Consider the following 15,895-nt stretch of genomic DNA (forward strand, 5'->3'; position numbering starts at 1 on the left):
TCTATCGGCTCAAATGCTTCTTCTTCCTTCTTTTCTTTGCTCTCGCTGTCATTCTCTGCTCTTTTCCTGTCACAACCTTCTTCAGTGCTCTCTCCTTCATTATTTATCTTGTCTGTCTTTCTTCTGATGTTAGAAGCACAGACAGCTTTCTGATCAACTGAGAGAGGTATCCCTCTCTGCTCACTATAAAGCCTTCCAGGCACGGCAGCGGCGGTTCCCTCAGGGAACCACATTATAGCCCCACCATGAATGGCCATACGTCGGGCCAGAAGTGGATGCGCAGCTCAGAAAAATCCTTTGCAATGAGCTGAGTCTTCTCAAGAGTTGCCACCTGGATTCTGTTTTCTCTCTCTGTGTACATAGAAATCTCTCCAGCGTAGCACGTCTCCATGCCCTTCGGGAGGCTTCTGAAACACGGGCGCTGCCCGTGTTTTCTCCGGGACGTTAAACCTATACATACATACATACATACATCATCAGCATTATCAAGCAATTCAAACAATGCATTGAAATTCTTGCTCAGTGAGAATGATATTGATGTAACAACTGAATGTGAGAATGCATTTTTTGAAACATTATTATGATTAAACATCATTCTTTACTGTGATAGCAGATTGTTAAAATTTATATAAAAGTTAAGAACTCTATCTATATTTTTGTAGATTTGCATATCAAATACAAACCTTGCAACAGCAGTTTGATATATAACAAATCTTTCATTCAGCATTTTATTGAAAAACAATATTTTATGAAATTCATTAATCAGAAATTGATTGATTTTTTGAAAGTGCTCAGACATCTATACTTCATTAATATCTGTAATAATTTAAATCAATAAGAAACTTACAGCAGCACAATTTCTATTTGATATGTGATAAATATAATAATATATTCATTCATTATTCATAAAATGAGAGTGTATACTGAAGAGTTTTACAATCTCTTCATACAACTCAAACAAATTCTTTTGATGACATTCAACATATCATTCTTCACAGATTCAGAATCAGCAATAAAAACAATTGATTTTAACATTTTATTACTTTAATCAATATCAAAATATTATTTAAAGAAGAACAAAAAGTAGAAGAAATAAAAAAGAAAAATGATGTTAATAATTAAAATCAATATTGTAATATTATTTAAAAAATTGCAACAATATAAAATTCAGCTCAGAATGAAAAATATAATCATATAATTAAAACTTTAAATTTTGCAATAAAACTTACATAGAAAGATACTATGTATTTTATTTGATAAATTGATATATTCATCTTTAATAAAAAAATCATTGTTGATAATATTGATAATGATCTTGTTAGAGTATGATTTTTGATGTAAAGATTAAAGAAAAGAGATTTAGAAAATGTAGTTAAATCATGATTAAATTGCAATAACATCACAATTGAAAAAACATTTCTTCAAAACAACAATATTTCAACATCAATCTTAATAATTAATCTGATTTGAACTTACAAATATCAATCATGTAGTATAAATCATAAACCTCATACATTATGATAAGAAGCTCTGAGAACCAGATCTTTGAAAAAAAGAGATAATTGTAATAAATACAACAGAAATATTTATATTAGAAAATAGCAATATAATAATAAAAGATTATAAAATACATTAAAATTAATGAAAATGGATATAACACTAAACACCATTAACAAGGCATGAATTACTGCATTTCTTGTCTTTTATATAAAGCTCACTGATATCTGTAGATCTTAGAAGATCAATGATTAACTTTGAATAATAAAGATTGCTATCTTTTTATAATTTTTATATATACTTCACACTACTCGCTAATTATTCTTGTACTTCATCTCTTACATTCTGCAGTTCAATATCATATAAAAAATAAAATTTGATTGAATTTCAAAAACATAAAAATGAATCATCTTTTGTGTATATTAAATTATCATCATATCAAATACACAGTAACAGAAGTGCTGAGCATGTATAATTATTAATTTAATATTTCATTTAATATTTATAATATATTTTATATAAATCTGCTCTGATTTGAAATTGAAGATCTGTTTCTCTTATAAAAAATCTCTGATTGACAATCATTTATTATTATAAAAAAAGACAATAGATTTAAATGAGAGATTGAAGTGATTTTTAATAATAGAATCAATTACTTCTATTGTGAATATTTTATTAAATGAATGGAATATAATTATCTAATCTGAGAATCTACATCTGCTATAAAAGATACTGTCATTTTCAATGTCTATAAATTCTCATTTATTTTAATAGAGAGAAATAATGTAATGAATAAGCATCTATTAATAATTAATTTATATAATGAATATCTTATAATTTTATTTTATATTTGTATAACTTTTAACAATTCTTCTGTTTAATCTTCATTTTATATATATATATAATTTTAATGATTTCTTTGTATAATTCTCAATGTTCTTCTGCTCTGTATTTCATTACAATATGATCTTTAATATTTTTCTATTTCATTTTTTTCTTTATAAAAATTTTTTTATATAATTTTTTTTCTAATCTTTTTTCTCTTTTTTTCTTTTCTTAATCAATTTGTAAACTGTATTAGAATAATGCTAATCATTAATTGAAGTACATCTCTTATAAATTGAATGAAATAATTTGTACAGAGGATCATCTTAAAAGTTCTTTCTTGTACTAAAAATGCTATAAACGTATATTTTGAAAAGAGCAAACTTTTGATAATAAATTTGAAGATAATAAATGCTCTATATTATATAATCTAAATACAATTATCTGAAGTCTTTTTTATATTTATTTTCATCTTCTAACTCTATAATCTTTTAAATATGAATAGAAATCTGCTCTATTCATACTTGTATAGTCTTCTGTGAAAGTATGACGGGTTCGCATCCGTTAGTAGTTAACTTACGCAACCAACTCCCCTCCTGCACCTACTCATCCATGTTATTGCACTCTGCGCTCGCGTAGCCTCTAACGATTCTTCCGCGTAACCCTTAATGTTCTTCCGCTCCATGCTTCACTGTGGGGCGGCTTCTGATATTCTTCCGCCCCAATCTCCCCTCTATAAGAACCCCCTTCGTACGACCTTTCCTTCTGATCTCTTTTCTATTTCTTTCCTTAATCAATTCGTAATCTGTATTTAGGATAGTGCTAGATCGTTAATCCAAGTACGCCCATTACAGAAAAATCTTTTCAACATTGTTTTCATATCTTGATTGCTTCTGTTTGATTCTTTGATGCATCTTTTTGTGTAATTTTGTGCTTTATTCAGAGTCAGCAAGGTTCTATCAGATTAAAATCTGAAAAATTATCTAATTAGAGCATTCATTGAATATTATAAATATCATATATTCAGTGTTGAATATAATGATTATGAGTAGATGCTTTATCCTTTTGAACAATTGTATCTAGTTTTGTATATCAAAGATACAATATTGAATACACTCTGAAACTAAAATGAGAATAGAATTACAGATGATATGAGATTTTATTATATAATTTAAAATACAGCATCTAATCAGCTTCATATTTTAAAGATTAACTACAGTTATCAAAGTCAGAGATGAATCAATCAAGTATTAGAAAAGAAAATGTATATAAATATTCTTTATTGATTTAGCTATATAAAACATATATATAATTCTATATTGAATACCTGGTTGAGATTTTATTTAATATCTAGTTGAGATGGGTAGGGTGCTGAAGCTCAGCGCCAAGCCTCTAGTACACTGACTTATTGGACACCACTGTACAGTCATGTTAACAAGGGGCGTACAGTTGAACGTGGGTAGCTCTATCAAACAAACATTTGGATGTCCTGTCCCAGGGGATTTCCACAGCGAGATTACGCAACCTACCTCCTTGAAATAGGATGCCTACCACGTCAACTGGTATGAGGCACGGTAAGAGAGATTTGTGGAGACCATCCCCTCTAAACTCTAGGCTCTAGACGGGCTCGCCGGGTCAGATGTTTGTTGACCGTCTGTTTCATCGCTAGGACGTTAGTTACTGCCAGACGACTAGGACTACTAATGATTAGATATGCCACAATATATCAGCTTTTATCCGGATCATTTGGGAGCGTACTCAGTCGTGTCGATGCCGAGTCTGGTTGCTTGATGGCTGCCAAATACTTCGTTAACCGGTAGATAGATCCAAGCAAGAATTGTGATGTACTCCTCGCTGAAGCGCAAGGTGTAAGCAATTTCCAATCTTAACCATGAAGAATGCTAATCATGAATGATGTAGCCGAGATATTTTTATTAATTTAACCTCACATTATCAAGTCTTCCTAGGGTCAACTAGAGTGATGGAAAGGTGGAGATATTCCGGAGCCTAAAGGAACGATCATTGGAGCTTCTATGTTGTATTGAAAATGACAGGAAATGATGATTTAAACTTAAACTTATCACCTGAGTAGACTTTGGAAAACGCGATAAAAGAGGAAGAGATAGATCCAAGTGAGTCTACCATACAAAAGGAAAAGAAGAAAGGAAAGGAAAAGAGTTAATAAAATAGAAATATTACAAGTTGCAAGTTGAATACATAAGATACTAAGGAGATATAGATGTTGAAAAAGTGTGTAGGAAAGGAGGAATTTGAAAAGAGCCAGGAGTGCGGAAAAAACAAACATATCAACGTTCAAAATTGCCCAACTTGCAGTGAACAGAAAAAGCTTGAGCCTCCTTTACCTTCCTGAAAAAATAGGGGTAGTGCAATTAATAATAAACAATAATGGTTTCTCAATAAACAAAATCGGTCAATTGAAGGGGAGGAGTCACGGTCAAGGAACACACACACACGGCGAACGTTAATACGATTAGCTCCGCAATATATATATATACGCCTGTATAAGAATCAACTATAGAGTAGGGATGACGAAGAATTAGTGCAAAGGATAGCCGGAAGTATCCTTCGTGTTTTCAAGCACATTATTTAGCTGCAGATACTAGTGTCGACACGAAAAATAAATTGTGGTATCATGAATCATAAAAGAATGGCGCAATCCAAAAGTCCAAAGCAAAGGGGAAATGGATTCTGGCTGAAAAGTTAATACAACAGGAGGGTATTTAAACTAGGTAATGAAACTCAAGAGTCGACGGGCGCGGGGGAAACAGTGGTAAGGGGCTGCAGAACAAAAGGCAGCACGACGAATAATTCCGGAGGCGAGGATGTGGCTCATAATTACATGTGAACAGGTGGCTGGCTTAGAACGCTAAGGAAGGCTCATTTCCTTTGCGCAACCCGAACCATTCCCATAAACGCGTCCTCGTCGCCAGCATTATTAAGTATCCAATATCCGCTCAGCTCATTGCCAACACTGTTATTGCCGTTGCCACCCTCACCGTTCCCGTCGACCTCAGCATGATTCAATTCAACAGAATTAACTCTTCCAGCCCTCTCAACATGCTTAGAGCCCCATCCCAAAAGTCTTATGCAGGTTCTTTGGCCCTCATCGCCAGGCAATATATTCAAGATTGTAGTCTCCAGACACCCAACTATGGTAACAGCGGCACGAATAATAATCCGATCACCCTCAAAGACCCAGCAGTCCCATACACGGCTCAGGCGTTCGAGGTCCAGGCCATTTGTGACGAGGGTCTGGAACATGGGGCCCCAGATTTGTTCATCAGATAGGTACATATTCTCATACAGATGATTGGATACGCGTGGATACTTCAGGCGCAAAGTTGTCGACGCCAAAGAATAAGCCCGAGACGTGGCACCGGGATCTGCGGTTAGGAAGGCCAGTGGCAAGGGTTTATTGAGGGCATTGGCCAGTGTCTGAAATGCCGCAGCTGGCGTTGGGAGATTGAGTAGCAAAAGAGCTGCGATAGTCTAAACGAAGTGTTAAGATCACTTGTTTCTAATTTTTGAAATATAATAGCAGCTTGGTTATTTAACTTACATGGATGCCGTACAGATAGCCAACGTCACTTCTGTACATCGAATATGCATCGAGAACATTAATCAGTTTTTCCCGTAGTGGGCCATCTTCACCAAATAAATGAAGGTCCGGGAATGCTGTAGATGCATCCCTCCGAATGGCCGCGAACCACTCTTTCATCCTCTCATGTGTATCATTTGCATTATCATCTATAGTGATTTGAATATCCTTAGCCCTTTCGAGAGCCTTCACATAAGTCTCCTCTGTCAGCGCCAGTTCATTTCCTAGAGCACGTTGCCAGACGGCTCCTCGTGAACGTGGAGTAATTCCACGCCACCAGAGCTCCCTGGTACGATGTTCAGATATGACGCGGTCCCAATCAGGGAAGACGTAGTCATCCCAGATGCGCTGCAGCATCTTACGAGTGTCATCTTTTTTACACAGGGCAGAGGCAGCTTCCGCAGCTTTACGCTTGTCTATGATATATCAAAACTCAGGCAGATATTCTGGGTGAACGGGAAAAGGAGGAGCACATACCCGCTTCACGTGAGAGTTCCATCATACGTTTGTACTCCAACAAGTGCTTCCTTTCCTCCCTTGGGTCCTTAGGAGGAAGCCAACTTGGCCGGGTTCGCGACAAGACCTTCTCTTTCTCTTTGCTAATTGGGAGAGGATCAATCATAATATTTGACTTCTGTAAAGGTGGAAGCTGGATCATTCCATTTGATGCGCGTTTTCCATCTTCCGACCTAGATCTGGTGGATGACTTTCCGCTCTGGAGGCGATCTTCGCGCTTCTGGATCGCAGCATCAGCGTGGAACTCCAGCGCTTCCGTCAATATTTTGGCTTCCTCAGAAAGCTCAGACATGACCAGATTCCAAGAGTTGATGCGCGGGGAACGAGGTACCGGCTGCGTTCGAGGAGGACCTAGAGAACTGGCTCTTGGCAGTTTATGACTTTTAAGTCTAGCAGAGGTTGGTGCTGAAGTTGTTGGAGGTGCTGATAATGGAGGAGCCGACGTCGAATGGGACAGTGGAATCGGCCGAGGACCGGGACTCCTTCGATCAGGGCTAGGACGTCTACCTCCATGCCGCTCGTGGGGAGGTCTCGGAGAGATAGGAACGTTCCATAAGGTTGCACCTTCAGGAAGTTCTTCATCTGAATCGTGGTATTCATCCTCCAACTCTTCTACAGTCTTTCTGTGTCGTTGTTGAGCCGTGGAATGTGTGAAAGATCGGGACGTAGGAAGCCGGGGCCTCGGTGGCAATGGTGTACTGTTACGTGACGACAATGCAGTAGGTTGCGTGCCGGGAGAAGGGGATCTCGAACGCTGTCGCAGCGAAGGGTGGAGATGTAGCGAAGGGGATGAAAAACTAGAGATAACTCTTCGCGATGCACTCCGGGATCGTGGGAGAGCGAGAGACTGCGATACTTCTGTAACTTGAACATGACCCTGCAGCTTAGGGCTATTCCTTCTGTTGGCAGACGCTGTCAAATCCCTCGCTATTGTCGCCATGGGCGTAGTACGAGACCTTATGCCGGTGGATACGAGGCGACGGTTTGACCTCAGAGCAAACTTGTCCTGTGGGAAGTGACGTGGATCAATATACCGGTCCTCCAAACCTATATCCTCAAAATTGGAAATATCGGCCAGGATGTCGTCGGGACCCGAATTTTGGGAAGAGGAGCGGAACGACGAGGATTTGGAGGATTTGGAGCCAGACAATTCAGGAGGAGAGTCGGGGACTACAGATATGGTCGTCATTTCATTATTCTGGTCGGGGGTCAAACATAGAGCCCATAGAAAAACGGAAATTTAAGGTGAGCCCGTTCGTTGATCGGGTCGTGATCCCTTAACCGTGACCCTAAATGTCTCTTCTTGATTTCGTTCTTTGGTGATATTCGTCCTCCTTGCGCTGTGCTTTCCAAACGCCTGTTTACCGCCAATGACGACAAATTCCCAGGCAGATATTAAAGACGCGACAATCACCAAAACCGGAAAGGAAAAAATAAAACACCAAACCAACAATATGACAAGCTGGACCAATTTTCAGAGATAAGAAAGATTGGATTGTAAAAGGGATCGAACGAATGACGGTGGCAATTATCAGAGGAGCGATATTGGCGAGCTCAGGGGTAGAACGAACAACGAAACGCATCAGGGAGGCGTTGATAACGAACGATGGATATAAACAAAAACAAAATGAAAGCGCGGATTTAATCGAACCATAACATCAAGGCCCCGGGAGAACGAGAGCGATGCGGAAGCCCAAATGACAGAGGGCCGGTAAAGTAGCGAGAGAGACAGACAGAGGAGGTATGGCGGCTCAAGCGAGCGAGAAACCGCAGAGTTGGCTCGCGGCAGGAGAAAACCCGTGATGAAGCTGTGCAGTTCTGGTTTGCCTATTCGGCACTAGCGTATGAGTTTCAGGTGAGCTGAGGTAAGCAGTAGTATCGGCTGGTTAAAGTGGTTAATAAAAAGTTGAACATGGTTAATTTTTCGGGCCGGAATAACCTTCGGCGTGGTTTTGACCATAAACCATTGTCAACCCCCCCATTAAAACTAAATGCACTAGCCATATCTCCCACACATCACTCACACATCTTCAGATGTTGAAGTAGGAGGACTAAATGAGAGCTGATTAGTAATATATAGAGAGTGTGTGTAGATTTTAGTGAGGGAGTGAAGGGCTGAGCATGGTTATTTTTCAGACCCACTATTTTTAAACCATGTTCAACTTTTAATAAACCACACTCAACTGCAACCCAGGAAAGGGAGAAATACCAACCTGGAACAGGGGATTGATAGGTTTCCTTTTCGGCAACTTAACTGGCTCCAGAGATTACACTCAGGGGTGCCTAACTAATGCTAACGGTGTGGTATCAATCCTTGATCACACTAGTCCCGATTATAACAAACTAACTTTATCGGGACTAGTCTATTATGTCCAAGATCCGTTTCGTTTTCACCAAAGAAACAACTTTCGATGGGACTTTGAACACAATGATTGCCGTTAGCTAGGCGCCCGGCGATGTCTTGATAAAATAATGGCTGAGAAACGAAAACGGCCCACGAAAGATCCCGTTCTGACTGATTTGCCGTCTTCCAAACATGCTAGGGAAGACAAGCCTCTGGATGGCTCGATTTACCATCCAGTGCTTTCACTTTACTATTCCCGAGTCGTGACGCTCAGGACTTTTCTCTGCGAGCAGCTGCCACTGTCGTCCAAGTCGCGAAAGAAAAAAGTCGCCTCTCTTGGCCTGGAGAAACGGAATAGCTTCGACCAACCCCCCTATCCCTCCGCTTCCCAGGAAGTTGGCACAAGGTTTAAGACCGATGAGGAAATACAAGACCTTGCCGGCACCCTGGACTCAACGCTGGTGGGTATTTTGAGGGAGCATGACAACACTATCAATGTTTCCCGGCAGAAAGAATTCGCTTCTTTTACTCAATCCCAAGCCCTTTCCTCGCTGGAATGCAATGACGTTGGTGCAACTACATCCCAGCCAGATGTGAGTGACTTCGTGTTTTCTTTGGACAAATACGCCCATTATCGCGTAGCTGAATTCATAGCTGTTTTCTGCGCAGTCAACCATTCTTCAAGAGCATTGGAGATAGTTTAAAAAACTAATAGCGCCATGTGATAACCCCAGATTGTCGACTTCGCCATCCTCACTCTGTTCAATGGCTATCGCGGCTCCTTCTATAGACCGCCGCATTTACTCTGTCATGGTTTCCAGAGAGCATCTAATCAATGCCGCCCAAATCATGAACATGATCCAATGTCTGGCATCCGCGGCATTGTCCCTCAGTATCCAAATAAAAATGTTTCAATACTGAAGAACTCACCCTGGACTGACGTCCTTGGCCTCCTCGGGAAAAACTGTGAAGAAATTATGCTTCACTTACTCCTGGACTGCAGCATATTTATCCAGGTAGATGAGAAGAATTGTATCTTTTATCAATTGAGTGGTGAGAACTATCTTCCGTTCTTTGCTCGGCGCCTAGTAATAACTTGCGATCAATCCATTCAGGAATCCCACTATCAGAACTCAGTATTTTGGAATCAGCACCCAATGCCAAACTGTCTCAAAGTGCAGTGGAGAACCCGACAGGAGGTGCAGCAGCAATGACTCCTAAGTCAGCTAATAAAGTCCTTCACACTCCCGCAACTATTTCCTTTGTGAGAAGCCGTATGCTGTATGCGCGCCCTGCGTTAAATGCAAAAGGACGAGTCCGATTCGGCCTCAGACATATTCGTAGGTGCCATGCATCATCACATACTGATAGCTATTCTAGTTATGCTAAAAAAAAATTAGATGTTTTCAACAGATATCCACAGAGCAATAACCGGAACCATACCTTGCATATACTGAAATACATTTTCCCACGACAATTCGGTCTTCATAATGTTTTTACTTCTCGTGTGAACCTTAAGGAAACCACCCAACCGTTCAAGGACTATACTCTGCGCGAGGAAGAGATATCATACTTCAGGAACCAAAGGGACACATCTCGGAAAGACCCTGAAAAATCTAGCGAACTTCCAGGCAAAATTCCGAAACGACTGCGTGGTGACCTTGTTGTCCTCATTCAGAACTTGCAAAAGCGCCATCAGCGGTGTCCTTATGTAGAACTTTTACGTTATTACTGCCCTATTGAGGTACAACACCAGCTGCTTCTCCGTTGTCAATTAATGAAAATGGTTGGTTTATCTAATTTCTCCTTTTCCAGAACACCCTTCCTCCGACTCTCGGCTTGGTGGGACCACAATCTAATAGTGCGTCCCGCCAAACAAGACCACCCAGTAAATTCCAAATGACAGACTATGCTACCCCGCATGTTGCGGTATCCGCATTTTGTCGGGGGGTGTTAGCTAAACTCATACCCAATGAATTGTACGGTTGTGGGGTTGATGGAATTAAGAATAGAAATATTATCCTGCGCCACGTCGATACTTTCGTACAGATGCGCAGGTTCGAGAGCTTATCATTGCATGAGGTTTCACAAGGCTTAAAAGTTAGTCAGTTGGTACCTTCAGACACATGTCTCCCGTTTAACACGGAGAAGAATTTCTGTTCGCCTTCAATTGTACCTACAGAGAAAAGGAGGCAAAAATCCTTACGCTAACCAATGTGCTACCGTACTATAGATTACTTGTGTCAAATGGCTGCAGCCCGCCTGCGCCAACAGAATTCAGGGTCTCCGGTCCGTCAAGCTTTCGTCTTCAGATATCCGTAAAAGGACTGAGATATATCTTGAATTTGTTTACTATATATTCGACTCCATCCTCATCCCGTTGATTCGCTCAAACTTCTACGTCACGGAATCTGGCGTCCATCGTAATCGTTTGTTCTACTTCCGACATGATATATGGCGGCGGCTTACAGAGCCAACAATTGTACAGCTCAAGCGCTCGACATTCGAGGAGGTCAAAAAAGAAACTGCGGAGCAAATTTTAAGCTCCCGCAATTTGGGTTACAGTCTTCTGAGATTACTACCAAAGTCATCGGGCGCACGGCCAATCGTTAACCTCAGGCGGAGACCTGTCCGAAAATGCGGGTGGGGAGGCTTCAGCGAGCTAGGACCTAGCATTAATTCACTCATGACTCCAGCGTTCAATGTACTCAACTATGAGAAAATGCAGCGTTTGGGCTTACTTGGGGCCACCATGTTCTCTGTTGGAGACATCTACTCTCGGTTGAAAGCTTTCAAGCAGAGTAAGGTACCAGCCAATGTGGCAAGGACTAAACCTTTTTATTTTGTGAAATTGGACATCCAATCATGCTTTGATACCATCCCCCAACAACGACTAATTCAATTGACCGAACGGCTAGTTTCGGAGGACGATTATCTAATAACCAAACATGTAGAGATCAGACCCGCAGATGAAGCACCGGCAAATATCCCAGGTTGCCACTACAGGACGAAAGCCAAGCCGGTAAGGAAATTCATATCCAGAGCGGTGGGTTTTACTGGTCTCACAAGTCTGTATGATGCTATCGTCGACACAGAGTGTAAAAGAAAACGACATACCATTTTTGTTGGCACCCCGACGTACAAAAAACATCAGAAGAGGGATATCCTTCTCCTTCTCCAACAACACATCCAGAACAACCTAGTGAAGATCGGCAAGAAGTATTTTCGGCAAAGGACCGGGATTCCGCAGGGGTCTATCGTTTCAACATTACTTTGTAACTTTTTGTATGCCGAGTATGAACGGGAAAAGCTCGGGTTCCTAGACCACGACGACACACTCCTTCTTCGCTTCATAGATGACTATCTCCTCATCACGACAAAACCTAGCGTTGCTGTTCAATTCCTGCAAGTGATGCTTAAAGGAAATGAAGACTACGGTATATCTGTAAACCCGGAGAAAATTCTGGTCAATTTTTTGGTCACAATTGATGGACGAAAAGTCCCTCGCCTCGTCGAAACATCCCAACGCCAGTTCCCATATTGCGGGAATATTATCGATACATATACCCTTTCCCTCACCAAGGATCGGACACCGAAGGACCCTAGTCTTACTACTTCGGATACCATAACAGTTGATGCCACTAAGTCTGCTGGCATCTCTTTTTACCGCAAGGCCCTAAACTCCTTCAAAACTCAGGTCCACGCCATGTTCCTCGACACGAAGCATAACTCGACTTCAATAGTAATGGCAAATCTCTACCACAGTTTCCTCGATTCAGCAATGAAGTTGTATGAGTATTCACGTTCTCTGTGCCAGCGAGGAATTCGAAGATGGGTCAAAACCGCAACGATGTCATCAGCTCTCTTTATGCGGACAATCTCAAACCTCATAGAAGTGGCCGTCCATGTCATACAGTCTCTCAATTTGACTGCTTGCCGGACGAGCTCCGGATTTGATAACAACATTACAAGATCTCAGATTCAGTGGCTTGCGGCTACAGCGTTCCGGACAGTGCTTGGTCGTAAACAGACCAAGTTCAAAACGACGCTGCGTTGGCTGGATGGGGTGAGTCGAGAATCAAGGCCGATGACGGATGCCGAAGCGGTGAAGCTTCGAAAGGCGGTCAACGGGAGAGGGCCATTTGAATAGCATGTCGCCCACACGGGTTTATAATAAATGGCACGTAAGGACGCTCCATATCACAGAAAGTCGGCGTATACGTTTGAAGAACATGATGTCCATTGTTTATTTACTTCTCACTGCCCTATGCATTAATCTCTGTTATCCATATAAGCCTGTTTCCGCACGTTCTGCTGCTCGCTACAGATCATTCCACGCATTCGTCGAATATACCTATTAACAAATGAGCTGTGTATCTGTCAATCTCCTCCGGATTAGAGTCGTATATCCGCTATAAATTTCCATATATAAGCTCTGTGTGACACTCCTATCAACAAACCTTACAACTAGGAAGTCTTCAATCTTCAATCTTCAAGCATTATACAGTTACAAGCAGGACTTTGAGTAGAGAGGCAGATACTGAGCTCTATAAAAAGATTTGGCATATATATTGCACTCTAAATTATAGGGATCTGATAGAAATGTCGCAGGCAGATAGGTATGTAGGTAGATAGACAAAGGGCAAAGTGATTTACATGAATTAGTAAATCATCATTGGGATTCGGAAAAGTTTTTCAACATCATTCATTTTTTACCCGTCATATCTCCACATACGCTTCTCGATAAGATTTGGAAGTTAGTAACTACGGTACAAAGAAAGACAACAAAGATAACTGAAGGACTTCAAAAATTGTTAGTTTTTTGTTGATCCATGGGGCGCATTATCTGTGTTATAACACAAAGCCTCGTATAGCTCGGTTATTAGTTCCATGTTGATTACAGGATTTATTGAATAGGGAGAGCAATGGGGAAAGGAGGAGAGTTGAAGTGGTCATAAAACTCGTAGCATCTCTCTTCTCTCTATTTATATAATTGAAAAATGTATTATGGCTACTAGCTTTATAATCCTTTTGCTTTCAGCTCTTTTGTATTGTGCAATCCTCTCTTTTAGACAGAGTACTAGACCTATGATCAATAGATCCTTATAAATAGATAAATCTATATCTATCTTCTCAATCATAGCTTCTGCTCTTCTATATTACTAATGATCTTTTATAATGTCAAATCTTGAATTCTTTATTCCTCTATTTCTATCTTGAGCTATTATGAAAACTTCGGCGATGCATATTACTTAGACATTATAATTGTATAATGAGTAGTTATGGTCCTGTATGGATGATGTGGAGAATTCTTAGATTATAGATTCCGTGCTAATGTTAGTGAGATATATAAATCACTCCCCGCCTACCCGCCCGCTCGCCCCCTTGCCTGTGTGCAATATCTAGTAATGTCAATGAAGATGGAATATTATAGAGATGATGTGAGAGCTCTATAAACATAACAGTCTGTTTTCTCCCCTCGAATTATTTCTTACTTAGTTAATTGCTAATGCTGTTTACAGCTGATTATACTCTTCGATTATTTGTATTCTTTTTTATTGATGTTATTCTATCAGATTGCATCTGATCTTCTGAATAGCAGTAGATGCACTATACACTTTTGTAGCAGATCACAGTTAGCCTGATGAGTATTCTCAAGAATGAGAAGTAAATATAGTAAGTGAAGCATGTTCTTATATAATTAATTCTGTTTGAGCAATATTATACAATGATATTTTGAAGATTGGGATTTGAAAGGGGCGATGTTTTGCATATATGATGTTCAGTACGATAACGATAGCAGAAATACGACACTGATATCATGTTCATTTGTTCAAATATCAACGGTCATAAGCCATCGCCCATCGCCCATCATTCATCCACATCCCCAATTTGCCGAGCCATCATGACAGGAGGCAACTGAAGTAGGACTACCATTGATTGCCCTTCATAACTATAAGTTGACGAATGTGGCTTGGTGCCGGCTGGTCCTTACTTGGACGGTTAAGCTGCGTGGAGAAGTGGCCTTGCTATGCTACCGAGATTTGGGGGCGGATTTGATTCTTTGTTACGCTACCCACCAGAGACATTTTAGGGTTAGTTAACTATTATTTTAGCTACGTAGTATCTCTCTATTTGACTCCCCGAGGACTGGTTGGGTGTCGAATCGTTTAGGGTTTTTTGTTTTCTTAACCGAATACAGATTATAGTTAAGAGTTAATATCAAATATCAGTTGAAACAGAGTTGGAGCGAACCACGGTTGCTGAAACCCATAGCTCCGTGTTATCGCTCACTGGCAACTAGTTGATATTCATCCTGTTGGGCTTCCCTTTCACAAACAACAAAACAGACCATTCTATGGTACGTGTCCAGAGTACAGATATTCATCCAGCTGCCAGCTGGGTTGCAGGCGCCCAAGGTTGTGGAATCCAATTGACTAGTTGCGCCTTAGGACGGAGTAAATTTATCGATCAACCTTCTACCGCCACCTCCGCCTCAACCAACCTCAAACAACCTCCACCAACCTCCACCAACCGCCCATCATCACCAACTCTCAACTCTGATCTTCTTATCACCATCGTCATCAGTTCGCAGACATCGTGCCGAATTCCCCCGGCTCCCCTCCCGTCTCTCTCCTCCATAACAAGCACTGTGCCTTGCCATCTCCCTATCTTGACCTATCTCAACCCTGGCCAACTTCTTCATCTTTCCCTTCGTGTTGAACCGAGCGGAGCAGCCTCAATAACTTGGCCAGGCGTGTCCATACAACCCGTCAGATCTCAGGCACAAACCCATCCCCACTCTTTTGTTGTCGTTGGGCTGTTGGCCGAGTTAGAAACCCGGAATCTCCGCCGCATTCTCCTCTCCCGCCCTAGTTCACGAAATTGTTGGAGACCGCGACATGAACTGAGCGAAAACTAGATATTTAGTGAGTCCGTGACCGCCAATCCAGTGCACCATCATCATCATCACCACCACCACCACCACCACCACCACCACCACCACCACCACAAAGGATCATCATCATCATCATCATCATCATCATCATCATCTCTTAATCGATCAATTTCCACATTCCGGCGCTGTCTCATTC

At 40.8% G+C, this 15,895-nt stretch overlaps 4 protein-coding genes across 4 annotated transcripts; 2 read left to right on the top strand and 2 right to left on the bottom strand.

The window, feature by feature from the left end:
• Position 1: 1 nt before the first annotated feature.
• HCAG_06348 (predicted protein) lies at positions 2-477 on the bottom strand (the record flags this gene model as incomplete). The annotated part of the gene is made up of 3 exons (XM_001538693.1): positions 2-94; positions 260-407; positions 473-477. The coding sequence occupies 3 exons, from the start codon at positions 475-477 to the stop codon at positions 2-4; spliced, it is 246 nt and encodes an 81-aa protein (XP_001538743.1).
• Positions 478-3,865: 3,388 nt separating this feature from the next.
• Positions 3,866-4,383, top strand: HCAG_06349 (predicted protein; the record flags this gene model as incomplete). Its single annotated transcript, XM_001538694.1, has 3 exons — positions 3,866-3,896; positions 4,147-4,190; positions 4,300-4,383. 3 exons carry the CDS (start codon positions 3,866-3,868, stop codon positions 4,381-4,383), a joined length of 159 nt encoding a protein of 52 aa, XP_001538744.1.
• An 837-nt stretch (positions 4,384-5,220) lies between these two features.
• On the bottom strand, positions 5,221-7,646 carry HCAG_06350 (conserved hypothetical protein; the record flags this gene model as incomplete). The annotated part of the gene is made up of 3 exons (XM_001538695.1): positions 5,221-5,832; positions 5,903-6,357; positions 6,419-7,646. The coding sequence occupies 3 exons, from the start codon at positions 7,644-7,646 to the stop codon at positions 5,221-5,223; spliced, it is 2,295 nt and encodes a 764-aa protein (XP_001538745.1).
• A 1,283-nt stretch (positions 7,647-8,929) lies between these two features.
• Positions 8,930-12,951, top strand: HCAG_06351 (predicted protein; the record flags this gene model as incomplete). Its single annotated transcript, XM_001538696.1, has 6 exons — positions 8,930-9,394; positions 9,536-9,854; positions 10,202-10,545; positions 10,617-10,901; positions 11,035-11,602; positions 11,756-12,951. 6 exons carry the CDS (start codon positions 8,930-8,932, stop codon positions 12,949-12,951), a joined length of 3,177 nt encoding a protein of 1,058 aa, XP_001538746.1.
• Between the last annotated feature and the right edge of the window lie 2,944 nt (positions 12,952-15,895).

Source organism: Histoplasma capsulatum, genomic scaffold, assembly GCF_000149585.1.
Source record: "Histoplasma capsulatum NAm1 scaffold_6 genomic scaffold, whole genome shotgun sequence".
Classification (NCBI taxonomy): domain Eukaryota; kingdom Fungi; phylum Ascomycota; class Eurotiomycetes; order Onygenales; family Ajellomycetaceae; genus Histoplasma; species Histoplasma mississippiense.